This window comes from Argentina anserina, chromosome 6 (assembly GCF_933775445.1).
Source record: "Argentina anserina chromosome 6, drPotAnse1.1, whole genome shotgun sequence".
NCBI classification, from domain to species: Eukaryota; Viridiplantae; Streptophyta; class Magnoliopsida; order Rosales; family Rosaceae; genus Argentina; species Argentina anserina.
Genome location: NC_065877.1, coordinates 756,341 through 781,642, shown reverse-complemented (window position 1 = coordinate 781,642; position 25,302 = coordinate 756,341). Strand labels below are relative to the sequence as shown.

The 25,302-nt window shown below is 37.6% G+C and overlaps 5 protein-coding genes across 8 annotated transcripts; all 5 read left to right on the top strand.

Moving 5' to 3' along the window:
- The first annotated feature begins 685 nt into the window (after positions 1-685).
- LOC126799417 (uncharacterized) lies at positions 686-4,241 on the top strand. The gene is made up of 5 exons (XM_050526621.1): positions 686-956; positions 1,050-1,109; positions 1,477-1,533; positions 2,380-2,451; positions 2,979-4,241. Exons 1-5 carry the CDS (start codon positions 709-711, stop codon positions 3,571-3,573), a joined length of 1,032 nt encoding a protein of 343 aa, XP_050382578.1. The 5' UTR covers positions 686-708; the 3' UTR covers positions 3,574-4,241.
- Positions 4,242-4,776: 535 nt separating this feature from the next.
- LOC126799645 (F-box/FBD/LRR-repeat protein At5g22700-like) lies at positions 4,777-7,074 on the top strand. Its single transcript, XM_050526886.1, has 4 exons — positions 4,777-4,885; positions 5,336-6,271; positions 6,358-6,501; positions 6,649-7,074. Exons 1-4 carry the CDS (start codon positions 4,859-4,861, stop codon positions 6,970-6,972), a joined length of 1,431 nt encoding a protein of 476 aa, XP_050382843.1. The 5' UTR covers positions 4,777-4,858; the 3' UTR covers positions 6,973-7,074.
- A 564-nt stretch (positions 7,075-7,638) lies between these two features.
- LOC126800216 (putative F-box/FBD/LRR-repeat protein At5g22670) lies at positions 7,639-9,822 on the top strand. Its single transcript, XM_050527531.1, has 4 exons — positions 7,639-7,733; positions 8,119-9,048; positions 9,129-9,272; positions 9,405-9,822. The coding sequence occupies exons 1-4, from the start codon at positions 7,692-7,694 to the stop codon at positions 9,729-9,731; spliced, it is 1,443 nt and encodes a 480-aa protein (XP_050383488.1). The 5' UTR covers positions 7,639-7,691; the 3' UTR covers positions 9,732-9,822.
- A 362-nt stretch (positions 9,823-10,184) lies between these two features.
- Positions 10,185-15,973, top strand: LOC126798480 (diphthine--ammonia ligase). Of its 3 annotated transcripts, none has more exons than XM_050525463.1 (12): positions 10,185-10,388; positions 11,230-11,301; positions 11,761-11,840; positions 12,017-12,242; positions 12,325-12,357; positions 12,815-12,897; positions 13,063-13,135; positions 13,266-13,608; positions 13,706-14,037; positions 14,201-14,538; positions 15,104-15,446; positions 15,615-15,973. In XM_050525463.1, exons 1-12 carry the CDS (start codon positions 10,311-10,313, stop codon positions 15,825-15,827), a joined length of 2,214 nt encoding a protein of 737 aa, XP_050381420.1. In that variant the 5' UTR covers positions 10,185-10,310; the 3' UTR covers positions 15,828-15,973. The 3 variants fall into 3 exon arrangements, with proteins under 3 accessions (XP_050381420.1, XP_050381421.1, XP_050381422.1); XM_050525464.1 differs by having other exon boundaries at positions 10,313-10,388; positions 11,761-11,866; XM_050525465.1 differs by lacking the exons at positions 10,185-10,388; positions 11,230-11,301 and having other exon boundaries at positions 11,761-11,858.
- A 5,019-nt stretch (positions 15,974-20,992) lies between these two features.
- Positions 20,993-24,617, top strand: LOC126797796 (uncharacterized). Of its 2 annotated transcripts, none has more exons than XM_050524519.1 (3): positions 20,993-21,309; positions 21,523-23,401; positions 23,938-24,617. In XM_050524519.1, exons 2-3 carry the CDS (start codon positions 21,818-21,820, stop codon positions 24,319-24,321), a joined length of 1,968 nt encoding a protein of 655 aa, XP_050380476.1. In that variant the 5' UTR covers positions 20,993-21,309; positions 21,523-21,817; the 3' UTR covers positions 24,322-24,617. The 2 variants fall into 2 exon arrangements, with proteins under 2 accessions (XP_050380476.1, XP_050380475.1); XM_050524518.1 differs by having other exon boundaries at positions 20,993-21,331.
- The last annotated feature ends 685 nt before the right edge of the window (positions 24,618-25,302 follow it).

Below are 25,302 nucleotides of genomic sequence, written 5' to 3'. Positions count from 1 at the left end.
TTTTCTTTTTTAGAAGATAGTTCCACTAACCATGTCTAGAAAGAGCGCTTATGATAAGTTGTCTTGAATCTTAATGACTACGGGTGGTACTCTAAAGGGTGTAGTTGCTTCGAAAAGCTCATAGGTCTCCTATTTTCTTTGATTTTCATCTATTTAGCTAATCAACCAATGAATTGATTCAAGGTTGGAAGACCCACAAATTTTCGAAATCTTTAAGCGATATTATGGGTGGTACTCTGAAAGGCGCAGTTGCTTTGAAAAGCCCAAATGTCTCATATTTTCTTTGATTTTCATCTATTTAGCTAATTAACCAATGAATTGAATCAAGGTCGGAAGATCGAAAATTATGTAAGTGATATTCAGTAATGTTTTCATACCCATATTTTCATTTTCGAAAATGGAAATAAGCTGAAAACGTATTTGTTATGATATTTCTTAAAATACAGAAAGTAAAATTAAAAGTATTTTCAACATCAATTTAATGTTTTTCACTTTTTCTCAATTTCAATTTCTAAAATTAATTTTCGAAAAAATTATATTCTCATTTAATAATAATAATAATAATAATAATAATAATAATAATAATAATAATAATAATAATAATAATAAGTCTCAACCATGCAGAGAGGGGTTTATAAGTATAGGGTTTAAGAGGTTTCCAATTTCCCCCAAAAACAAACACGAACGAAGAACCAGAGAGAGAGAGAAATGGAGGTGGAGATAGTTCGTCACTTCGCCGGTGAAGAACAACCTCACTCTTTTCCGATCTCGCCTGCGGTTGTCACCGTGGGAGACTTGATGACCGCCTTGGAGAAGCAGCTCGGCCTCGACTCCCATTTCTCCCTGGCTTTTGTTCACCGGAAGTCCCATCCCCTCTCCGAGATTGGGCTGGTCAGCGGGTCCACGATCTCCGTCACCGACAGGAGCGCACGTCTTCTTTTGTCGTTGGACGATCTGTGAGTTTTCTCGATCCTTGTGTAATCTTCTTGATTAATTGTGGTTTTTAGATCTTCTTGATTATGATGTTTGAATCATCACTTTTTTCTCAGGAACAATGAGGATGATGGATTTGTCGCCGTCCCGGATGAGCCTGCTGCTCCGGCGGTGAGGTAGTTTATCTTTGAACTTGACTTTTAAGATTGCTAACTCTGGCTAGAATGATAAATGAACACATGACTGTTGCCTTTGATTTATGTGTGGTGCGGAGTTTCTGCATATTTAGCTTGTCAGATTGAAGGTCAAGTTAGATGTATAAAGACCTATAATGCTAAAAGTACAGTTGGTAATTAAGTGCTTTGTTCAACTTAATGGTGTGATGTTGTGATAATAGCTTCCTTATCTGTCAAGTTTACTTTAGAAGCCACATCGAATATTACCCGGATGTTATGATGTTTCGGTTCTGGCATTTGAACGTTCTTGTTGAGGTTCAGGGTTATTTGTATTATATATTTGATTAAATGTTTTCTGTGGTTTTAGGACTCAAATGCCTGTGGCGAAGCTTTCAGAGAATGTGTCATCTGATGGTATAAAATGGTAATTCATCGCCTTCTGTTTCGTTATTCTACTTCAATTGGTGCTTTATCTTGTATCGGTCATAGAAACTGCTGACTGCGTGTCTATTGATTCACTGTTATGTTGTGGGTTTCCATGATCTTCTTTTAGAGGAATGCTACTTTTGGTATTTTAACAAATACATTCAGTGATGGTATTTCTTCTACATATTGTTTGCTGGCGTGCAATGAAGCCTTGATTGGGTTTTTTAGTCACCCTGGTTGGTTAGATGTGTAGAAATATTAGATATGACATTACATTGTTTGGCCATATCTGAAACCTTATTGAGCAGCAGCTGGTTATGAATTGCTCAGTTATGGCCTGCTCGTCGTGTTAATGGTTGAATATTCTGCTTGCCTTTCAGGTTGGAGAAAATGCTACACAGTGGAATGATAGGACATTATTCCTTGTTTTATGAAATCTCTTTTGAACTAGACATGTAATTTAACTTTTGTATAAGAAGGAAGCAGCTCTTGTTAAAATTTGAGCGATCTTTTACATCTTTGTTGTTGGTTTATGTAAAGAAGCAGCTCTTGTGTCTTTAAGTCTACAATTATTTGTAATATTCTATGAATCTATGTCTTATAGCCACTATTTATCAATGATTAATACATTTATTTGAACTAGACATGTAATTTAACTTTCGTATAAAGAAAGAAGCAGCTCTTGTTAAAATATGAGCGATCTTTTGCATCTTTGTTGTTGGTTTATGTAAAGAAGCAGCTCTTGTTTCCTTAAGTCTACAATTATTTGTAATATTCTATGAATCTATGTCTTCTGGCCACTAATTATTAATGATTAATACATTTATTTTGGTTCAATTGCTAGCTCTGAATTGCTTTCCAGCACTACAAACTTAAATAGGATCCCAGAAGATGTGTTCCCGGAGAATATTACATGGTACTTCATTACTTTTGTTTCTTTATTCTAGTACAATTGGAGCTTTAATTTTTTTTATCAATCCTAGAAACAGCTGCTGCTTGTCCAGCGATTCAGTGATATATTGTGGGTTTGTTCTATGGATATAATGCTCCCTATTAAGAATATACAGATATATGTGAAAGGGTAGCTTCATTATTATTTTTGTTCTCTTATATATAGGAATTTTCGCACTGTTGATCTTAATCAAGAAGAACAATGTAGTCGTAAAAATTCTCTGCATTTTTCTTCTTCTTCTAAAGGGTAGTTTCATTATTATTTTTGTTTTCTCTTATATATAGGAATTTTTCACACTGTTGATCTTAATCAGGAAGAACAATGTAGTCGTAAAAGTTCTCTTCAATAAATCATAAATTTAAACACTCCCTTATTCTTTTAGATGTTTGCTACCTTTTGTCTTTTAACATATATTTCAGTGAGAGTAATTCAATAAGCAATGTACTGCACTTTTTTCTATTTATATTCTGACTTGAATGCTTTATTTTCAGGTTTGATGCAGCTAACATGATTGGAAAAGTGGAATATGAAAAGGAAGACTTGTATAAGAAGATTGTTGCCCCGAAAATCAAAATCAGGGTTCTGTTTGGAAACTTTTCGGTTGAAGTGAAGAAATCTGATGATGCTATTTCAACTAGAACCAACTGGGTTGCAGGCGCTGATGTTTGTTTGGATGCATTTGACTCTATATATGATTTGAGGAATGTTATTGAAAAGGAATCAGTGCTTCTGCCTCCTATGTTCACATTTTTCACCCTTTCTCATACAAAGTTAGATGAAAATCTAACCTTGTATGAGAATGGAATCAAGGATGGAGATGTTATCCTGCTATGCTCAGAGCGGGTGTGGAAAGTCAAGGTCTTTCTTTCATTGGAGGGAGCATCTCTTGAAGCATCAGATGTTATCACTGTGAGCCCAAGCAGCACTGTAGGTCAGTTAAAGAAGATGGTCCGAAAATCCGTACTAGGGAGCTACCTATCTGGGCTTGAGGACTTCAGTGCCATATGTGAGGGTGTGGTATTGGATGAGACAAGGTCGTTGGAGTGCCAGATAGCAGAGGAGCAGGTTGTGCACATAAGAGGATGATGAGGAACTTTCGTCTAATCAAGCTAAACAATGATGACCTTTACATGGTTGGATGGGACACTGGCTTTTGTATATGCTTGACCAGTAGTATGAGAATAGCTAGAGTAATGACATGATTTTTGTGGTACTTTGAGGCTCTCCTTTTGTCATGGATGGAGACATGGAGTTGCAATCCATTGCCTTTTAACTTGCAGCCTGTACAGAGGCATGAAGTGACTTGTTGTCTTGTTTCAGGAAGGGGACTGCCCTTCTGTTTTTGTTCATTATATGCCCCTGATGTTTTTAAATGTGGTGTTTCAGGAAATGTCCTTGTGTTTTTCTTCTGTTTTCTAGATTTGAATTTGGAGTCCTTGGTCAGAGAAATCGTTGGATACATGGATTTAGGCATGAGTCCAACCCAAGATGCTTATCACTGAAACCATAGCGAGCATCTGGATTAAGGGTTCAGAATCTTCTACTCTATTTCATAGTTTGAATAAGTTAATTAAACTCGTACCCTACAACCTTGTCCATCCCAAAACTCAGAAAAACCTTCAGAAAACATGTAAAGATCCGAGTTCCATTGGAGATTACTGGTGAACGGAATTAGTTCAATTTTGATACTCGATGCTTTTTTCTTCAGTGGTACGACGATGTTGCCGTCAAAGTGGCCGTGGCTGTCAGCATTAGATGATTACAAGTCCAAGTTTTCTAGATTTTTTTTTTGGCAATGCATAGTTTTCTAGATTAAACTAGGAGTCCCTGAAACTTAGCATTCTTAGATTTGGATATGTATCATTTCAACCTAACTAGTTTTTCCTATTACACTAGGAATGAGTCCTAGATATCTACGAGTACAATCTCACAATGTTTTCTGTTTTTTTGAAAGGTACAATGTCACAATGTTTTGGTGTATATATCGGATAAAATTCATCGATCGATTAGGATCTTGTTCCAATCCATATATTTCTTCTAAAAAAATTCGGGAGCATGATTGTTCTTTGTTTTTCAAAAGAAAATTTACATGCAAGTCTATGAATCCAAAACAAAAATATATAATTTTAGATTATTATTGTAGTGGAAGCAGGAAAGCATTTAAATCCTATTACAACTCGGAACTGAATTCTTTTGATTTGATTATATAATTCTACTTTTAGATAATACAATAAATTTGGCTATAAATAGTCGCACAACATGAAAAGGAGAAGACAAAACAAACAAAACAACATCATCAACCTCTTCATTTCACTCAAAACTAGCAGCGGAGATATCTCTGCTCTTCTCTTGGTCGATCCACCCAAACCCAATGAAGAGAAAAAGACCAACCTTTCAGGTATCTAATTCCTTTTACATCACCGCTGATTTGGATTTTGAATAATGTTTACATTTCTCAGTTTTTTTTCTATGTTTACATTTCCGGTATCTATTTCATAGTTTCCGGAAACGTTAATGGTTTAAAGTATGCGTCTTTGTCATTCTCCAGATTGAAATTGAATGCATTAGGATAAAGTTTGCATCTTTCTTACTACCCAGATCGAAATTACTTGCATACATCTCTGTTTCATTTGAATGATTGAAATATTGCATCCACTGTATGTTAATTGAGCATAATATAGTTTTGCAGATAAGAAACTACTTTGATTTTAGTTGAAGATTTCATATCTGTATAATTTTCAGGTATCCAACAGTAGAGAATTCAATAGTCTGATAAGAAGTAATTGACTGGGAACTTGCTACTTTTCAATTCCCCACATATTTACATTTTGGTGTTTGTGTTTATTAGGTTGAGAACAATGGTAAGAGGAGGAGAAGGAAATGTTGGGATGAATACAACAAGTTGGACAGGATCAGTGCATTGCCTGATGACATTCTTGTTTATTTAGTGTCTCGCTTGCCGCTAAAGGAAGCAGTAGCTACCAGTGTCCTTTCTAGGCGATGGCAGAATGTGGGACTGTCTACTAAGACCCTTAGGTTTGATGCTGTTGACTTCTCAGTTTATAATAATTTCCGGCGCTACTGGCCAGACCGACCAGAAGAATTTATAGAGCAGGAGAGCTGGAAGTACATCAATTGGGTGAATCATGTGCTGCAACAGCATAGAGGCAAACATGTAGAAGAATTCAGGGTTAGCTTCTGTCTAGATGGTCGCTTTTCAAGTTCCATTAATCGATGGATTCAATTTGCAATGGAAAATAGAGTTGAAATGCTTGAATTGGATTTTTATCCAGAAGCTTTTCTGAGATTTGGATTTGAAGATTATAAGTTTCCTCACAAACTGTTGGGGATTTGTATTCCAAGTCTGGGCTCTTGTGGGTACAATATTGGTTTTAAGTCCCTTAAAGTTCTTCAAATCCGACATGTTGGTGTGACTGGAGAAGTCCTCGAGTATTTCCTTTCCAGCTGTCCATTACTCGAGAGATTATCAGTGAGTTACACCCAAGATTTAGTCAATTTAAGAGTTATTGGTCCATCAATTGCATTGAAGTATTTGGTGATAAAAGATTGTGATAATCTGAAAAGCATTGAAATCAGAGACGTAAACATCGTCTCATTTATATATTATGGATACCGTTCGACAAACCTGGTTATCAGTAATGTACCATTGCTTACTGAGGTAAGCGTTTCCAAGGAGACTTGGAAAAAGGAATTCATAAGGGACTTTTTCACCCAATGCTGTCTTTGTAACATAGAGATTCTGAAGCTGCATATCCATGGAGCGGTTAGTATTTGTTGTTATTATCTGTCAGTTTTCTTTTATCTTCTTTTTGTCACTAGTTTCTCACTCTTTGTTTGTTTGGCTTTCAGTCCTACGACGAGTATCCTGCGTTACCTCTATTAGCAAGTCTGAAGCACTTGGAATTACAAGTTGTAGCAAATTATAATAGGGCACTTCATCATTTATATACCTTCCTTAAGTCATCTCCATACTTGCTGAGACTTGTATTGAAGGTATGTGGAACACTTGGTAGATTATGCAGTAAAACTTGGTAGTTGTAATTTTCTGCTCTTTCCCAGCTGATTTGAAGAAAATAGAAGTTATATTTTCTGTGGTATTGATAAACTATGCTAATAGAACTTATGTATGTTCTTGTGCAGTTGCAGCTGCTACAAGGGGGTCCATCATGCCCAGAAATTGGGGACATTAAGAAAGCACCTGATTGCCCCCATAATCACCTCAAGGTAGTAGAAATAGCTGGCTTTCGAGCTCATTTATCTGGTGTCGAACATGTCATGTACCTAATAAAGAATGTTGCCTCACTGGAGAAAATTGTTATTGATCCTGTACGGAGATGGAGATATCCTCCTAATGGAGTGAATAGGCCAGCTACAGAACTCAATAAAGAAGTCGAGGCTAGATATCATGCTAGCCAAAACCTTAAACCAAAAATCCCTGCAACTATAGAATATGTGTGCCTTTAGTCGTCCTTCTGATCTAGAATTGGCTTTGTATGTATGATGAATAATCAGACATGTCATGTTCTATGTAAAGATGAGTTATTTATAGATTATACACCTTTTATTTTTTCTGTTTACAATTTTGCACCACATGATCGATCTCCGTCCTTTTTAGCAATAAAATTGTTACACACGTCTTCTGTATTGCAGTTTACTGGTAAACTGGAAGAAGAACTGGTCTCTTAACCAGAAAAGAAATTGCCAGACCCATACTTGGTTCCATTCTCCCATTTAGAACTTCTAAACCCTGAAATCATTCATGTACGTCTTGTTATCTTTCATTTATTCCATGACTGCAAACCCAAAGCGTTAGTCAATTGCTTTGCATCGATCCTTTTTCTATCTTTCTCTCAAAGTTACATTGTATGATACTCTATTAAGTGCAGACAGCATGTTTGTTTTTCAGGATTTTTTTCCCCACTTTTGTCAGCTCTCCTTGATGGAACTTGTACATTTTTGTTTACATCAAACCGAACACAAGTAGAGAAGTAGTGTTTTTCCTCTGCATTTAAGAAATTGAATCCTAGTTGTACTAGGTATTGATTTCTTTTTCTTTTTCCCCAAAAAGAAAAAAAGAAGAAGATGAAAATCACACAACCTTATGTCAGCGAAGATGTCTATGCTCTTGCCTAGATCCATCTACCTTCACATCAGAAACACGAAAAGTCGAAAACTCATACCCAATGAAGAGAAACGGACCAACCTTTCAGTCTGTGGAACACCAGGTTGAACCTTTTACATCATCATTGATTTTGTGTTTTTATTTTCAGTTTTTAATTTCTACATTCCCAGAATAGTTATTGGTTTAAAGTACGAGTCTTTGTTATCCTCCAGATTCAAATTGAATGCATATGATTGTTTCCACATAAAGTCTGCATCATTCTTACTACCCAGATCGAAATTGCATGCATACATCTGTGTGTTCATTTTAATGATTGAAAATTGCATCACATGCATGTTAATTGAGCATATTATAGTTTTGCAGATGATCAACTGCTTTGATTTTAGTTGAAAATTTCATCTGTATATTTTCAGGTATCTAACAGTAGAGAATTCAACTAACTGCTTTGTTTTTCTTGTTCTTACAATTTTGGTGTTTGTATTTATTAGGTTGAGAACAAAGGTAAGAGGAGAAGGAAAAGTAGGGAAGGATACCATAACTTGGACAGGATCAGTGCATTGCCTGATGACATTCTTGTTTATTTAGTGTCTCACTTGCCGCTAAAGGAAGCAGTAGCTACCAGTGTCCTTTCTAGGCGATGGCATAATGTGGGACTGTCCACTACTACTCTTAGGTTTCATGTTGTTGACTTCTCAATTTGTGATAATTTCCGGCGCTACTGGCGATTCCAAACAAAGGAGTTTATAGAGCAGGAGAACTGGAAATACATCAATTGGGTGGATCATGTGCTGCAACAGCATAAAGGCAAACATGTTAAAGAATTCAGGGTTAGCTTCAGTCTAGATGGTCGCTTTTCAAGTTCCATTAATCGATGGATTCAATTTGCAATGGAAAATAGTGTTGAAAGGCTTGAATTAGATCTTTATCCTGAAGCTTTTTTGAGATTTGGATATGAAGATTATAAGTTACACAAACTTTTGGGGCTCTGTATTCCAAATCTTGGCTCTTGTGGAGGCAATATTGGTTTCAAGTCCCTTAAAGTTCTTCAAATCCGACATGTTGGTGTGACTGGAGAATTTCTCGAGCATTTCCTTTCCAGCTGTCCATTACTCGAGAGATTATCAGTGAGTTACTCAAAAGATTTGGTTAATTTAAGAGTTATTAGTCCATCAATCGCATTGAAGTATCTGGTGATACGAAATTGTGACAACCTGGAAAGCATTGAAATCAGAGATGTAAACATTGTCTCATTTAGTTATCGTGGTTTTCGTTCAACAAACCTGGTTATCAGTAACGTACCATTGCTTTCTGAGGTAACCTTTTTGAAGAACGCTTGGCCAAAGGATTTCATAAGGGATATTTTCACCCACTGCTGTCTTTCTAACATAGAAAATCTGAAGCTGCATATCCACGGAGCGGTTAGTACATGTACATATGTGTCAGTCTTTATCCTCTTTTGGTTATGTAATTTCTAACTCTTTGTTTGTTTTCCTTTCAGGCCTACAATGAGAAATCTGCATTGCCTCTATTAGCAAATCTGAAGCATTTGGAATTATATGTTGTGGCAAATTATCGTAGGGCACTTCATCATTTGAATAGCTTCTTGAAGGCATCTCCTTATTTGCTGACACTTGTATTGAAGGTATGTAGAATACTTGTTCAATGTTGGTATTTTGGCCGATCTTTCCAACCTGATTTTGAAGAAACAAATAAAAAATAGAGGTTGAATTTTCTGTGGTATTGATAAACTATGCTAATGGATGTTGTCGTGCAGTTGGACAAGTATGAGGGAAGGCCATTATATTCATGCCTGGAAGTTGGAGAGATTGAGAAAGCACCTGATTGCCCTCACAATCACCTCAAGGTAGTAGAGATACTTGGCTATCGAGCTCATACATCTGGTGTCGAACATGTCATGTACCTATTAAAGAATGTTCTTGCACTGGAGAAAATTGTTGTTGATCCTGTACGAGGATGGGGATATCCTCGTGGATTGGATAGGCCCGATACAGAAGTTGATGAAGAAGTCAAGGCTAGAGATCATGCTGAGCAATATCTTAAACCAAAAATCCCTGCAACTGTAGAATTTGTGTGCATGTAGTATCATCCTTGTGATCTAGAATTCACTTTGAGACATGTCATGAACTCTAATAATAAATATGAGTTTGGGTGAATAATTCTTCCCTTCTGTATTTGTTGATTATGTGATCTAGAATTGGCTTTCCTATGTATGATGAATGATTCAGACATGTCATCCTTGTGATTTAAAGTTCTGTCATTGTATTCGTTCATTATATTACATATTAGTTTTATTTTTTATTTCGTTATTTCGTTTACTAATATATTTTTTATATATATTCTAAATGAAACTTTTTATTTTTAGGTTTGGAGAAGTGGACTATACAAATAAAGATGCGTGACCCTGAAATTGAAGTCAGAGTTCTCTCTATTTGAATAATAAAAGTGTTTTAAAATGAATTTTATTTTAGAAGTAAAAAACAATTTCAATGGAATGGGAATGATTCCCTATATTCCTATTTCCATTGCCCTTGAGTAAAGACACGACCCTAAAAGCTTGGAAAAGGTAATCAAACTAAAACCCACACCCTAAACCATCGCAGAACCCATAAGAAGAAGAAAAAGCTCAAAGCTTTTGGGTTCTTCGTTTGTTGCTGTGGAGATGAAGGTGGTGGCTTTAGTGAGCGGTGGCAAGGACAGCTGCTATGCCATGATGAAGTGCCTCCAATACGGCCACCAGGTTTCTCCACAACTTTCTTTGTCTCTGTTTTATGCTTAGTTGAGAATGTAAATGGCTCAGAATTCAAATAAAGGTTGAAACTTTTGGATTGTTTTGTACTTTTTTTCACTTGTTGGATTCTGGGTTTTGGGTGAAATGTGAAAAAAAAAACCCAACTTAAGTTGAGCTGAGTTTGATGATGGGATTGGAATTTGATGAATGATGGGAGTTTGTGGAATTGAATGGAGGAGCATAAAGTTTGTTCCTTTTCGGGTTTTCATTCAGTGGTCTATTTGGTTCCTGGGAAATGTAGGAGACTTGAATGAGAGAGCATACAGTTTGTTAACTTGGGTCCAATTTTGTTGGGTGAATATTGGTTTAGTACAAGTTATTGGAAGATATGGATTAGCCAAGCTGTTTGAGTCTGAATTGGATTGAAATTTTTGATCAAGTGATACTACAGTTGAAGTGTGTTCTACTTTGCTGTGGCAGCTTAGGTGAGAGTTCCATTTTTTGAATTGGGTTAAGACATTGGCAGCATGGTATACTTGACATGCAAAATCAGTTGTTGTTTCAGCCAAATGTCGTTCTCATTCAGAATTTTAATCGAGTTGCCCTGGGCCGGTACAAAAAGCAAAAACCTTTTCATGGTATGCGAGCAGAATGCTTGCTTGAGTATTGACTAGTAAACAGTTTGGTTGGTTCTGTCATAATATGTATCCAAAAGAAAACGTTTATTATAATACCCCTGGCAATTGCTCCTGCGTTTGTTTCTTCATTTTTCTCTGCAGAAGATGAAAAGGGAAGTCTTTCTAATATAGTTTATGAATGCTGAAGATTGACATGTGTTGCTATCACCCAGATTGTTGCTGTGGCAAATTTGATGCCAGCTGATGATTCAGTGGACGAGCTTGATAGCTACATGTATCAAACTGTAAGTCTCCTTCCTCTTGTCTATATTTCACCTTATTTGTTTGTTTCTTTATTAAAAAACGGAGGAATTGAGTTATGTATGTTTGTTAAAGCTTAAGAGTCGTCAACAGATCATACACAAAACTTGGGAGAAATGAAAAACATGCATCGTTACTCTGTGGTTGGTTGTATTTGAATTGCACTTGTGTAAATAGCCAAGTTTCTCAGGTTACTTCAAATAATAAGAATAAGCAATTAAATAGAGCATTTTTTTAACTTTATTTTCTTTATATCATAAGCAATTGGAGATCCCAAACAACTCCATTAGAAAAAGATGTGTGCATCTGATGTTGTATTGACATGCTTACTTCAGATAAACAGTCTCTTGTTAAGTGACTTGTTTTTATGTATAAGTGAAGCTGGCGATGACATTCATGCAATGTCATTACTTTATCTACTACTTGTTGATCACTTCTCTCAGGTTGGGCACCAGATAGTTATCAGCTATGCAGAATGCATGGGAGTGCCATTGTTCAGAAGGCGAATACAAGGATCCACAAGGCAAGACTTCTGAGAAGGGTATTTTGGTATATCTTATGTTGGCTAAGTTGAAAGTTCTGTTTTTGTTGGTCACTGATTCTTTCCTGCAAAAAATTTCTATATTGGGTTTATCTACTTCATTTATTGTTCAGGTTAAACATATTTTAATTTTCCAGTGGCTCCTGTATATTGTATAGGCATCAGAAGCTTAGCTACAGAACGACTCCTGGTGATGAAGTTGAAGATATGTTTCTCTTGTTAAATGAAGTGAAACGACAGATTCCTTCTGTAACTGCTGTATCTTCTGGTGCTATTGCATCAGACTACCAAAGGTTGAGGGTTGAAAGTGTCTGTTCAAGGTTAGGGCTTGTCTCTCTGGCATACTTGTGGAAACAAGATCAGTCATTGCTCCTTCAAGAAATGGTAATTTGTGTTAGCGAATTAGCAATATAAATGTATTCAAGTAATCATAAGCCTGTATTAATTTACCTTTTCTGCCATTCAGATAACTAGTGGGATTGTCGCGATCACAGTGAAGGTAATATAGTCTTTAAATTTATATAATGCATCCATTTAAATTAAAGCTTCAAGCCTTCAAAAATTATGCTGCTAGCTTTACCTGGTTTTTGCATTCCTCTCATCTTCATTGTGACTGGCTATGTGTAAGCTTTATTCAAAAAAGAAGGCCAAGCTTGAAAAAGTGTCAATAAGCCTCACCTTGTTCGAAGATAATTACACTTCAAGTATGAAATAAACTGTTAATCACCTTCCTGCTGTCAGTATACGTTCTGTACATTCAATTGATCCATGGATTAGCACACAATTCTTAAGTTCATAACCTTGCAATGGAAACTACTAGACTCGGATTGTAAGAGTTAAGATCAGTCAAATCATGTCTGGCTATTTGCCATTGTCTTACAACATATTAAATGACATGACATCATGATTATTTGAATGGTTTCATGGATGAGATGCTAATATCCTCACTGTCATAGGTTGCAGCCATGGGGTTGGATCCATCAAAGCACTTGGGCAAAGAATTGTCAGTATTACAGCCGTATCTTCACAAGCTGAAAGAGTATGCCATTTTTTTAGGGTCCCTTTTGTTTATGATATCAATTTCTTTGAAACTTTTATTAGAAACCAGAAACGATCCATCACCGCTGTTTCATGGGTCACCTCCCTTGTTCCTAGTTTGAGCATAATCCAAAAACTGGCATCTTGACATCAATTTCCGTGGCAGTTTATATGGTATTAATGTATGTGGTGAAGGAGGGGAATATGAGACATTGACACTGGATTGCCCTCTCTTTTTAGTAAGTTTATTTCATTCCTCATGTTATGACTAAATTTACAAATTGGAATTAGTTGTGGTCATTGTATCTTTGTTTTTGAGTTTTGACTACTGATACTTTTCCCTTTTACTCAAAAAATTCAAATATCCAGAATGCCCGAATCATGCTTGTTGAGTCGCAAGTAATTCTGCACTCTTCTGATTCTATAGCGCCTGTTGGTGTGCTACATCCAGTGGCTTTTCATTTACAAAGTAAGGCAGAGTCCCACTCTTTGGAGAACACTGACAATATCCCTGAAATCTGCAAGGAGAAGGTGGGTTTTCTATATGAAGTGCAAGGAGACACAGAAGCATGTGATGCAATTTGCCAAGCTGATGCTGCAGTTGATGACTCTCTTAAACTTCCTGAGCATAAGTTTCACATTTCAAGAACACAAAAGGGTGATACTTTTTCTATATGTTGCTGGTTGCAAGATTCCTGCACAACTTCTGCAGGTATATGCTTCTCTGTGAGTGAATTTGTTCATCCAACTTAGGCTATTGTATTCTTTGTCCTTCAGACAGATTGATTACTTCCAGTACTGTATTATAGGTATGCAAGAAGACCTGGAGGTTATTCTGAAGAAAATTGAATCGCTGCTCGTGGAATATGGTTTCGGTTGGGAATATGTGCTCTACATTCATCTTTATATCGCTGATATGGGTGGGTTTTCTACAGCAAATGAGACATATGTGAGACATATAACCCAGGAGAAGTGTCTGTTTGGTGTTCCATCTCGCAGTACAGTTGAACTGCCTTTGTTGCAAGTGGGTTTAGGTAATGCATACATGGAAGTTCTAGTTGCGAATGACCACACCAAAAGAGTTCTTCATGTACAAAGTATATCTTGTTGGGCACCCAGTTGTATTGGACCATATAGCCAGGTAAAACATATCTTTTCTGCAAATACATAGTTCTATATTGGTTTTTATGTTTTGCTTTGCCTTGCTTTTGTTCCTGCACTCCTGCAGAACATCGTTGTCTTAAATGGTACAAAGTTCCTTTATTAATGTGGCTGATTTATAGATCCAATCGATTTTTTTGCAGGCAACTTTGCATAAGGAGATACTTCACATGGCTGGTCAATTAGGGCTCAACCCTCCCACAATGACGTTGTGTAATGGTGGCATCATGGATGAGCTGGAAACAGCACTGGACCATTGTGAAGCAGTAGCAAATTGCTTTAATTGCTCAATATTCACTTCGGCTATCATCTTTGTTGACTACTGTTCAACTAAAATTCCGCCGTCGGATAGATCTAGCATTCATGACAAGCATCAAGCTTTTCTTAAACAAACAAGGGCCTTCAATTTGGATAAAGGAAACAATTCCGAAGCATTGAACCCCATATTTCTATATCTCCTTCTCCCTGATCTGCCAAAAGGGTAATTGACTATATCTCTGAGTTGGCCTCCTTTGATTTTATTTTTTATCATGTTATGCACTGAGGAGAAGTCTATGTGTTCATATTTATAGTATTACTGGCGATGAATGGCCTCAGTATACTAAATGTATCTGAAACATGAGTGTAGGATAATTTTATATATTCCTTGCTTTAGTGTACTTGATCTATTTGAAACATAGCTCTAATGTTTTAAACACTGAAGAAGGTCAACTTAATACTTAATTGTTTCTAACATTAGTGTAATATTTATAGGCTCAAATACTATAGTTACCGATATATAATTAGCAAACTTCTGAGGTCCCCTTAAACCCTAAAGATTCCAACACATTGAAATGAATCTGTCTGGTACTCCTTGGTTTGCATACAAGTATGCCCCTCGGCAAGGTTAAGTTTGATTAAGTATCGTCTCAGCAAGGTCAAGTTTAATTTAGTATTGTTTCTTTGCCTGTACATTTGTATCCTCATCAAACATCACCCCTAAATGCACTGAAATTGGATGAACTATGATGTATAATCAGGTGCCGTTCTGTTTTATGGCATTGCAGGGCACTTGTAGAAGTAAAGCCGGTTTTATTTGTTGCAGAGGATATTGAAGCTACAATTGGTGATGTGGAAGACCAGTCTCACTCGAGGTCCACTGATTACTGGGGTTTTCGGCATGCAGATTGGCATGAATCGTGCATTCAAAAGTGCATTGTTCCTGGAAAGTTATGTGCAGTTGTTTTGTCTGTGAGTAGCGAACTTGCTGCCTTGATCTGTGACAAGGACAAAGGGGATCATCATCAAAATTCTGTCATAGGGAGTCAGATGGATAGAGTATTAAAATGTTGCTTTTATCTTCTTGATAAGATTATCATGGAGAATGATTTCGGTTGGGAAGACACAATGGTATGTCTTTCGACTAACACACTGGTTAAGTTACCTTTTGGATTCTATTCACATAGTTATGTTTGAAATTTTACGTATGAATTTTAGTACCTGCACTTCTAATATTCTTGAACCTATTTAGGTGTTTACAATAATGTGTTTCTTACTCGCTGTCGGCTCCTTGTGTAGTATTTGCGATTCTACTTCCCAACAAGTCTTCAAGTGACTCTGGATGCACTGTCTCTCATGTTGACCAATGCATTCAGCGAATTGGCTGAGATGAATCGGAATATCAGTATTGGCAAGGAGCCCATCTTCAACCTAGTTCCTGTCATAGGTGCTGGGAAGTCTTCAGCATCCATGAATGATATCATCACCTGTGAACTAATGGCTCGGAAGTGAGCTTTCAAGCCGATGTTTGGTGCAAATACTGAACAATCTTGTAATGTTACCTAAGTCTCATATGACTGATCCTGTATCTGATGCTTGTGACATAATCCGTCACCTAATTTTGTATTCAAATTCTATACAACAACGTTATTCCTCAATCGTCCTTATCATCAGGTTGATAAAAATTAACGTATTCCTCAATCATTACAGTTGAATCAAGAACAGGTGGTGCTCAGTCCTGAACAAGTTGGATTACTCTTCATCTCAGAAATGATTTCTTCTTGTCTTGGCTGGTTTATATTCCAATGACATAGCCTCGACAGTCAAGACTGATGTGTTGAACTAGTACAACCATTAGAGATAAATGTCTTTTCTTGTACTTTTTCGTCGAACAAATTTAACTACAAGATTTTGTTGCCATACCTACAAGCGTGGTGGCCATCATTGCATCATTTCAAATCATGTGTCTCATTACTGGCAAACAAATAATGAACGCAGTGTTCAAGAAACCGAATCAACAATCATTTGAGTACATCAAATGATTATCATCATGAATGTTTTAGTGGTCATCGATTATACATGTCTTTCTTTCTTGTTCACCAACTCCCAATAGTAACTGTTCGATCATCTAGTTGGGAGAGAATGCTTAAGATAGCTCTGGTGGTGGCAAATTCTTCATTTTGATATGCAAAGTCTTCATTTTGATATTAAGCCCCACAACATTCTTCTTGAAAGGTTTTACCCCATAACATCAACTCAATCTATATCTTGGAACCGACTAGTCCTCCTCTACGATGCGAAAGAAGGCTTGAGATTTATAATTGTTAGTGCGAATGATCAAGGAATAGCTGTGGGAATTGAAGGGTAAAGCCTAGCCTAGCTAGTACATTATTGTTAACACATTCTTCTAAGGATCGATGCCAATTCACTGACTCGATCAGAAACAAAAACGAGTTCTCGATCATTGGAGTTGAATCATGAGCATGTGGTGTTCAGTCCTGAACAGGTTGGATAATTCATCATCTGAGAAATATGCTATATTCTGATGAGTTGCAGTAGTACGTACAACCTTAAGGTTAAGAATTTAAGACTGATCAAAGTGATGCCTAAATGTCTTTATAACATTCCGTTTTTGTTGAACACAATTAACAACACTAATGGCCTTGTTGCCATACGTACAAGGGTGGCCGCCATCATTACATCATTTCAAGTCATGTTGCTAGTTCCTCACAAACAAATAATGAATGCAGTGTTTGATAAACCCAATCAGCAATCATTTTACCAAATGATTATCATCATGATTTTTTTCAGTGGTTAAGTGACTAGACATGTCTTCCTTCTCGTTCACAAACTCGGAATAGCGAAGAGAGATCCTAAGATCATATACCAAGAACATTGTATTTCAACTATTCGTTTGATTATTGTTGAATGATCATACAGTATATATCCAATTTGATAATTATTATTTTTGTTTCAAAGATGAGCCTTTGGAACCATTGGAAGATATTGTGAAGTGGCTCAACAATGTAAGCATCCACATTGCAATACCCCCAAAATATTAGAGTACGTACTTTGAAAAGAGCCCTCTTCCCTCAGCATTTATTTAAATTTATGATGAAACACAGTGGCAGTTGCCTGAATGTACCACATATATGTCAGTAAATACATGCAGCCAGGTACTGAGCAAACTTTGATGGTGAGATCACTAAGATGACCTTTACTGTAAGGACTTGTCTCTCTAGGACAAGCAGCAAGGCTCCTTCCACAGGTCTCAAAGGAAGCCCCAGAGGGTCTAAATTGAATTTGAAAGCCATCAAGCCATGTTGCAGAGAGCTAGGTGGTCACAAAGCACAGATAAGAGAGAACCATGCAAAGCAATTAAGTGCCAGCAGCTTCTTTGTTGCCATGGCTGAAGTGTGGGGGCTTTCACTCTGAAAGGGCAAACACAAAAGGTTATAATTCTAGTTATAAGCCAATGAACCATGGCCTGGAAGCCACATGCTGGAGGGACCATATGCATCATTGATACAACTCTTCCTTCCATTGCCAAGAAATCAGAAATGTACTGACTACAGAGAAAAGAAGAACCCCACAGAGACCAGTCACTGAGGTGAAGTAGCAGTACGTAGTAGTTGAGAAGCTTCAAGGCACATATAAATTCTCTAGCAAATGAACTCCTTGGAATTGATCAAAAAAATGAAATCCTTGGACAGCCAGCCAGCCTCATATTTAATTTGGCTATATGGACCAAGAGCAAGCAAGCTTCTATCGTCTTAGCTTAACCAGTTAAATATTTAGCAGTCCATCGTGGTGCACGCTTGAATTTTTACCTTCTCTATCAAACAGGGGCAGAACTACACTCATAGATGAAGGGGTCCGGACCCCCTAACATTTGCAAATCTTTCCATAATCACTTCATATATCTCATAAATATGCTGATTATTTTGTGCTAATTAACAACCGAACCCCCCTTAATCAAGAACAACAAGTAAAGGACAATCAAAGAGGTTAAGTTTACATTTAGTAGTACTTAATGTGTGCTAATTACACCAAATTTGAAGACCGAAATGAGTAAATGTTGCTTAAATTTATAATATCTTGCAATTGATACATTTGTTTAGTTGTTTTATTTAATGAGATACGCCATTATCCTCTAATTGAGAAATAGAATGTAGAGGTCGCCACGAATTCGTCATATTTTTCGGTAAATTTTTCAGAATTCCAAGTTATTTTTAACATATTTTAAAATTTTCTTCAAAATTTTGTCACATAATAATGTTGCGTGCTCTGATTGGACCACGTGTTTACACGTGCCAGGAGACCAGCTGACCCATGGGCTGCTGATGTCATCGTCATATGTGAGTCATATGACATTTGTCACTTAGTGAAATAAGGTTGTGTGACATTCTCTTGTGCTGACACGTGACACTAAGACCCCAATGGGTGAGTGACACGTATCATCTTCAAATCCTATAAATAGGGTTGTCATTTCCTATTCAGCCCCATCTTCTATTTCTCTTGAAACGCTCTCTAGTTTTTATTATTATTTTATTAGTTTTGCGACGAAACTTTCGCGGATCATAACTTTTGATCTGTAATTCCGATTCGCAATCCATGAGTGGAAACTGGTTTGTATCGACGTCCTCTTTCTATTCTAGAGGTTTTGGCTAGATCCAACGGTGAATTCTAGAAGGCTAGTTGTAGGATGTTCGTTTACAGTCTGAGTAACGATTTGTACTTTCGAGGTGAGTGGTTTATATAATGTGTTACAAATATTCATGTATGCTTTTAAAATAGTTGAAAAACATGTTTTGGATCTATTTATGAAATATCTCTCTATTTTAAATAGTCGAAAAACATGTCAATTTGTGAAATGTGTTGAGATTATACGTATTATGGTGTTGGAGTAATTGTTTGATTAGTTATGTAACATGTGAACTTCTTGATTGAGTTATGTCAAATTAAGGATGTGACACACGAAGGTATAGGGCAAGAGGTCATTAGGTGTTCCGTGAGGATCACTAAATTGAAGAATAACAAATATAAATGGATTGTGCGATGTGACATTTTTGTGAACTATGCATATATGATATATTGTTTTTCTTATAGTGTGAGTAAAATGACATGGTTTTGCTGACATATTACATTGCTCATTCACTAAGCGCATGGTTTTGCTCACCCATCCATTTTTACACTCTTTTGCAGATAAGTGTAGATTTGTCGAGTCAGGAAGAGATTGGATGAACTTAGAGTGAAGAGCATAGAAAGAAGTTTATATTTTTATTACATTTCGCACTGTAACATCAAATCTTACGTCAGGACCGGCATCCGGTGGCGTAAAAGCCACCAACCTCGGGACCGGGGGGGTGACAGCCACAGCTATCAAGGACTCTTTCAAGCTTTCAGCTACAATGTTTCTCTCGCTATAAGCTTCTTACCACGACTGTTCGTGGCTAAGCATGAGAACTATGTTGTTATGTTAGACTTCATCCATGTGAGGCTTGCATGGAACCAAGTAGTCCCAATAATAAGTGGGTGACACAAATCCTTTAGACCAAATTAAGGTAGATCTCATATTGGCAGATTTAGCTAAGTGTCGGTTGTATAAGTCTAAATTAGCCAGCTACTGAAATCCCCTAGTACCTAATCTCGAATTGATTGGTCTTTCGAATTCCTTTTACATAGCTGCAGACTCTACTGCTCTATCTAGTGAAATATGAGTGGGGCATGCATGAACACAATAATAGGGTATTATATGACATAATCCCTGGAAAGGAAACATGTGTCATGTTGTAGTCGATGATGAAGCTCACCAAGCTCTTAAACTTGTTAACCTTTATTTGAACAAGTCCATTACTTCTTGTCTAAGTTGTTATTGTTTACTTCGACAATCGTCTTCATTTACAATGATTTACTATATTTATGTGGAAGGATGAATTTTACTCCATCTCAACTCGAATTTTACTCTCTTACTAGTTACAAGGATAAAAAGATACCAAATTTCTTATTTCAATGACATATTTACATGATAAATAATTTATCTGAATCCTATCAATATAGGTACATATGTTGTTTATCTCATTACAAAATTCAGCTTTACACTATTAAGTGTTGTTAGAGCATTGTGGTTACCGGCTAGAAGTAAGAGCTGAATATCAAACTTGTTCTCAACCTAAGTCTAAAGATCGCAAATGTTTTCTTAGAGAGTCAGCCGTCTTCCATTTCTTGTGAAAATTTCTTGTTTTCTCTTAGCCAATTTGATAAATTATTTGATTCCAAGACCTGATCAGTCAAATTCAAACCCAGTGGAAACTTTCATGAAATTGTTAGTTGTAAAGTAGTCACAGACTGCTAAAAATGGTACCTTAAAAACTACCTAACCTAGCCTGTGTCAACGGTTTACATCCCCCACAAGAAACAAAATAACAGTCAGTCAATTTTAGCAATAACTTCCTCTTCCTCCACCAAAATGGAAAGCGTGTTCCTTCGTGTAAAAACAATTTAATTACCAATTCACCATCCTCCTGGAAAAGTGGAAATGGCACAGGTAAGTAATTCACCCCATAAAGCTGGGCAAAGCTCTAGTCTTTGCTCTAAAGCTGAGAAACAGAGCAAAAGCGAAAGTGAAGAAGAGACTCTTCAACCTGGAAAAACAGAGAGAGAGAGAAGAGAGAGAGAAGAGAGAGATCTGAGGTGGGGGAGAGAGAGAGAACACTGAGTCAGGAACCGAGTTGGGTCTTGTCTTCTACATTAGTTGTGAGAGAGTGAACATTGGATTGGAACCCGAGATCCTGGACCGTTGGATCCCTCCCTATCTGACACCAACCGTGGGATTAAGCCCACAACCATCATCATTTGATTCATTTCTCTCTCCCTCTCCCTCTCTCACCTTTCTGACTAATTCAACAGTTGAATTGGGAGAGAGCCCACAAGAGGTTGAGGGAAGGTGAAAGAACTCAGCTTTGAGTTTTCACTCCAAAAACCCAATCCAAAGGTTCTTCCTTTATTTGGCTCAGGTGAATTTCTAGGGAGAAAGAAAATCAATTTGTGATTTGGGTGTGGAGAAAGTGATGCTTTGGGGGTTTTGGGAGATGGGATTTGAAAATGTAGTTGAAAGTTTTGGTTTTGATTATTGGGTTTTGATGGGTTTATTGTTGTGTGGTGATTTGAGCTAGAAAGTTTGAATCTTTTTTTGTGTTCTTTACAGATTTGGAGCTTTGGGGATGCTTTGGTGGAGCTGAAGATCAGGAGATCAAAAGTGGTTAAAGCTTTGGCAATGGTGAGGAACTTCAGTGTGATTTGAATTTGAATTGAATTATTGAGAAGGGTTGTGTGTTTGAATATCTCTGGGTTTTGAGAGTTATTGGGTTGAACTGCAGTGATTCAGAACGTTAGTTTATGAGTACAACTGGTTTAGATTTGAGTTCCAAAGCTTTAGTTCACCGAAAATGAGACGAACATTAGCTTAGGAACTGAAAGGATAGTTAAGCAATACATAAGCAATGGAAGATGTTTCCAAATATTCTCATAGTCCAGCTCATTTGGCGGTCGCTCGCCGTGACTATGTTGCCCTTAAGCGCATTATCTCTACCCTTCCCCGGCTTGCTAAGGCTAGTGAAGTAAGCTCTGAAGCTGAATCTCTTGAGGCTGAGCTCCGAGCTGATTCTGTGTCAGCTGTCATTGATCGTCGTGATGTTCCTGGTCGTGAGACCCCCCTGCATCTTGCAGTGCGTCTCCGGGATCCAATCTCAGCGGAGATTTTGATGGCTGCTGGTGCTGATTGGAGTCTTCAAAATGAGAATGGTTGGAGTGCTCTCCAAGAAGCAGTGTGCACTAGAGAGGAAGCAATTGCTATGATAATTGCACGCCACTACCAACCGCTTGCCTGGGCCAAATGGTGCCGTAGACTTCCTCGTATTGTTGCCTCTGCAGGCCGTATACGTGATTTTTACATGGAGATAACTTTTCACTTTGAGAGCTCAGTGATCCCATTTATTGGTCGAATAGCCCCATCAGATACTTACCGCATTTGGAAGCGTGGCTCTAATCTACGTGCTGATATGACTCTTGCTGGTTTTGATGGGTTTCGGATTCAAAGGTCTGATCAGACATTTCTTTTTCTTGGAGAGGGCTATTCTTCAGAGGATGGTAATGTGAACTTAGCCCCTGGTTCTTTGATTGTTCTAGCACATAAGGAGAAAGAAATCACAAATGCTTTGGAAGGAGCCGGTGCCCAACCAACCGAAGCCGAAGTTGCCCATGAAGTGGCCTTGATGTCGCAAACAAATATGTATAGGCCAGGTATTGATGTTACTCAGGCTGAGCTTGTTCCCCACTTAAATTGGAGGCGACAAGAGAGGACTGAGATGGTTGGAAATTGGAAAGCCAAAGTTTTTGATATGCTTCATGTGATGGTGAGTGTTAAGTCTAGGCGGGTTCCTGGGGCTATGACAGACGAGGAGCTATTTGCAGTGGATGATGAAGAAAGGGTGGCAAATGGTGGTGACAATGATGAATATGATGATGTATTAACCGCTGAGGAGAAGATTCAGTTGGATTCTGCACTTCGTATGGGAAATTCCGATGTTGTTTGTGAGGACGAGGATAGTGGGGTAACTGAGAGCCATGAAAGTGGCTCAGGCCACTTTGAGAATGGTGAATCCAATGGTGTTGGTAAGGACAAGAAGAGTTGGTTCGGTTGGAAGAAAGGTGCTAAGGGAAATGATGATTCTGAAGATCCGAAGCTTTTGAAGAAGTTTTCAAAGTTGGCCCCAGAAGGTGGCAACCAGAAACAGCTTGATCATCAAAAACCATCATCTGAAGTTTCTAAAGATGATATGACAGATGCCAAGAAGGGGAAAGACAAAAGCAGTAAGAAGAAAAAGAAGAAAGGGTCTACTGAACCTAAGCATGAGAGTGAGTACAAAAAGGGTTTGAGACCTGTCTTATGGTTGACACCGGATTTCCCTTTGAAAACAGATGAGCTTCTTCCCTTACTAGACATCTTAGCAAACAAGGTCAAGGCTATAAGGAGACTAAGGGAGCTTTTGACTACTAAACTGCCCCATGGCACTTTTCCTGTCAAGGTACTCCAAACGCTTTAGCTCAATACATATATTTTGTCAATATATTCTTCTGCTTGGTTGTTTACAAGTTTACTCTTGATTAGGCTTTAGGTACTTTTCCCAGATTCAGCATAGCTCACCTGATCAATATATTAGGGATACTGTATAGCCATATCAGAGATAATAAAGTACGTTAATTAGACTTGAGGCAAAGACTTTCTATCTTCGTATGTGCTTAGGATGGTAACCTTTTGTGATTACATCGCCCACTGAATGTTGATTTGGGCATATTTTGGTTGGGAATTGTCCATCTTTACAAATCTGTTTGTGACTCGTGCGTTATAGTCGTACAAAATAATAAGACTTCCCCTTCCGAAGTCCTCGGACTGATTATATGACTAACTTGTAGTTGTCACAGTTAGTTTATCTGTTGGCTATTCAGTTGATGAATCATTGCTCTGATTAAACAACATCTTTGTAATTATAAGTTTTACCATATTGAGTTCTTCAGCTTCTGCTTTTGGATGTCAACCTAATGTTGCATTTCTCTGCCACAGGTTGCCATCCCTATTGTTCCAACAATACGAGTTCTCGTGACCTTTACAAAATTTGAAGAGCTTCAGCCTGTGGAGGAGTTTTCAACCCCTCTCTCTAGTCCAGCCCATTTTCAGGATGCAAAGTCGAAGGAATCCGAGGGTTCCTCATCATGGATTTCATGGATGAGAGGGACCCGTGGTGGACAATCAAGTGATGGTGATAGTCATAGATATAAGGATGAAGTTGACCCTTTCCTCATACCTCCTGACTATACCTGGGTTGATGTCACTGAGAAGAAACGCCGCATGAAAGCCAAGAAAGCCAGGAGCAAGAAGCACAGGAAACATGCAACTGCAAAGAGCAGTGATGCGACACATCAGGCAAATGAGGATGTTGAAGAATAGTTTCCACATTTAAATCAATCTTGCTCTGCCTCTGCTAATGGACTCACTCGGTAGGACAAAAAATGTGGTAAGCACCCGTTCTTTTGCAGTCCTGACATTTATTCTTCCCTTTGAATACAATTTAGGCCATCAATTGTTGCTTTAGAAGAAGGGTATCTTCTTCAGTTGCTGTATTGTTATGTGATGTGAAAATGGAAAGAAACCCACTTTTTTCCATTCCAATAGCCTCTGCCTTTCCTATTAATCTTTCAGTAATCTCTGTATCTAAGGTTTCCCTTTGTCAAATTCTTTCTGTTTTTTTTTCTGCTTTTTTCTTTCTTTTTGGTGTTTGGTATATACCATTTGTTTCACTACTATTTTGGTACTCTAAAGTCTAAAATACTGTACGTCTACCTCAGAAAATTTTTGCAAGCCATAGTTGTGATGATGATACTCCAATCTGGCCCTGTTTCTTTTTCTTCTTCAATAGACTAAGAATTAAAAAAATGGGATAGTTAGGAAACATCATCTTGAATGCTTAGTTGAAGCATCTAAATGGTTGAACACTATAGCAACTATGACTTTGTAGTTGTTTCTGGCCTTGACACATAACTCAAGCCAGAGTCCAAGCCAGATCTAACTCAACCATGAAGGATAGAGCTTAAGAATTCAAGATGAATATAAATGAAGGATAATATAATCTCAGTGTCCTAATCTAGAGCAAGTATGACTAGTTGTTTCTTGCCTTAACACATGTATAACACAAGCCAGAGTCCAAATCAAACTCAACCATGCAGGATAAAGCGTAAGAATCCAAGAACAATATGAATGGAAGAATATATGTGTCCTAATCTAGAGAGACGAGATAGAGACTCATCTTATTTATGAGTGTTAACGAACCATGCAAGACCATAAACCGCCGCCACCATGTCAACCACCACCACCACCATTAACGGTCTCCCAGATTTCCTGTTGGTCGAAATCCTGTGTAGACTTTATGTA

Coding starts and splice junctions, on each gene's coding strand:
- LOC126799417 (XM_050526621.1), top strand. CDS start 709: ATGGAGGTGGAGATAGTTCGTCACTTCGCCGGTGAAGAACAACCTCAC. Junction 957..1,049: donor CTTTTGTCGTTGGACGATCT/GTGAGTTTTCTC, acceptor CTTTTTTCTCAG/GAACAATGAGGATGATGGAT. Junction 1,534..2,379: donor TCATCTGATGGTATAAAATG/GTAATTCATCGC, acceptor TTCAATTGCTAG/CTCTGAATTGCTTTCCAGCA.
- LOC126799645 (XM_050526886.1), top strand. CDS start 4,859: ATGAAGAGAAAAAGACCAACCTTTCAG. Junction 4,886..5,335: donor GAAAAAGACCAACCTTTCAG/GTATCTAATTCC, acceptor TGTGTTTATTAG/GTTGAGAACAATGGTAAGAG. Junction 6,502..6,648: donor TGCTGAGACTTGTATTGAAG/GTATGTGGAACA, acceptor GTTCTTGTGCAG/TTGCAGCTGCTACAAGGGGG.
- LOC126800216 (XM_050527531.1), top strand. CDS start 7,692: ATGAAGAGAAACGGACCAACCTTTCAGTCTGTGGAACACCAG. Junction 9,049..9,128: donor AGCTGCATATCCACGGAGCG/GTTAGTACATGT, acceptor TTTTCCTTTCAG/GCCTACAATGAGAAATCTGC. Junction 9,273..9,404: donor TGCTGACACTTGTATTGAAG/GTATGTAGAATA, acceptor GTTGTCGTGCAG/TTGGACAAGTATGAGGGAAG.
- LOC126798480 (XM_050525463.1), top strand. CDS start 10,311: ATGAAGGTGGTGGCTTTAGTGAGCGGTGGCAAGGACAGCTGCTATGCC. Junction 11,302..11,760: donor ATAGCTACATGTATCAAACT/GTAAGTCTCCTT, acceptor CACTTCTCTCAG/GTTGGGCACCAGATAGTTAT. Junction 13,136..13,265: donor TGGATTGCCCTCTCTTTTTA/GTAAGTTTATTT, acceptor TCAAATATCCAG/AATGCCCGAATCATGCTTGT.
- LOC126797796 (XM_050524519.1), top strand. CDS start 21,818: ATGGAAGATGTTTCCAAATATTCTCATAGTCCAGCTCATTTGGCGGTC. Junction 23,402..23,937: donor ATGGCACTTTTCCTGTCAAG/GTACTCCAAACG, acceptor TCTCTGCCACAG/GTTGCCATCCCTATTGTTCC.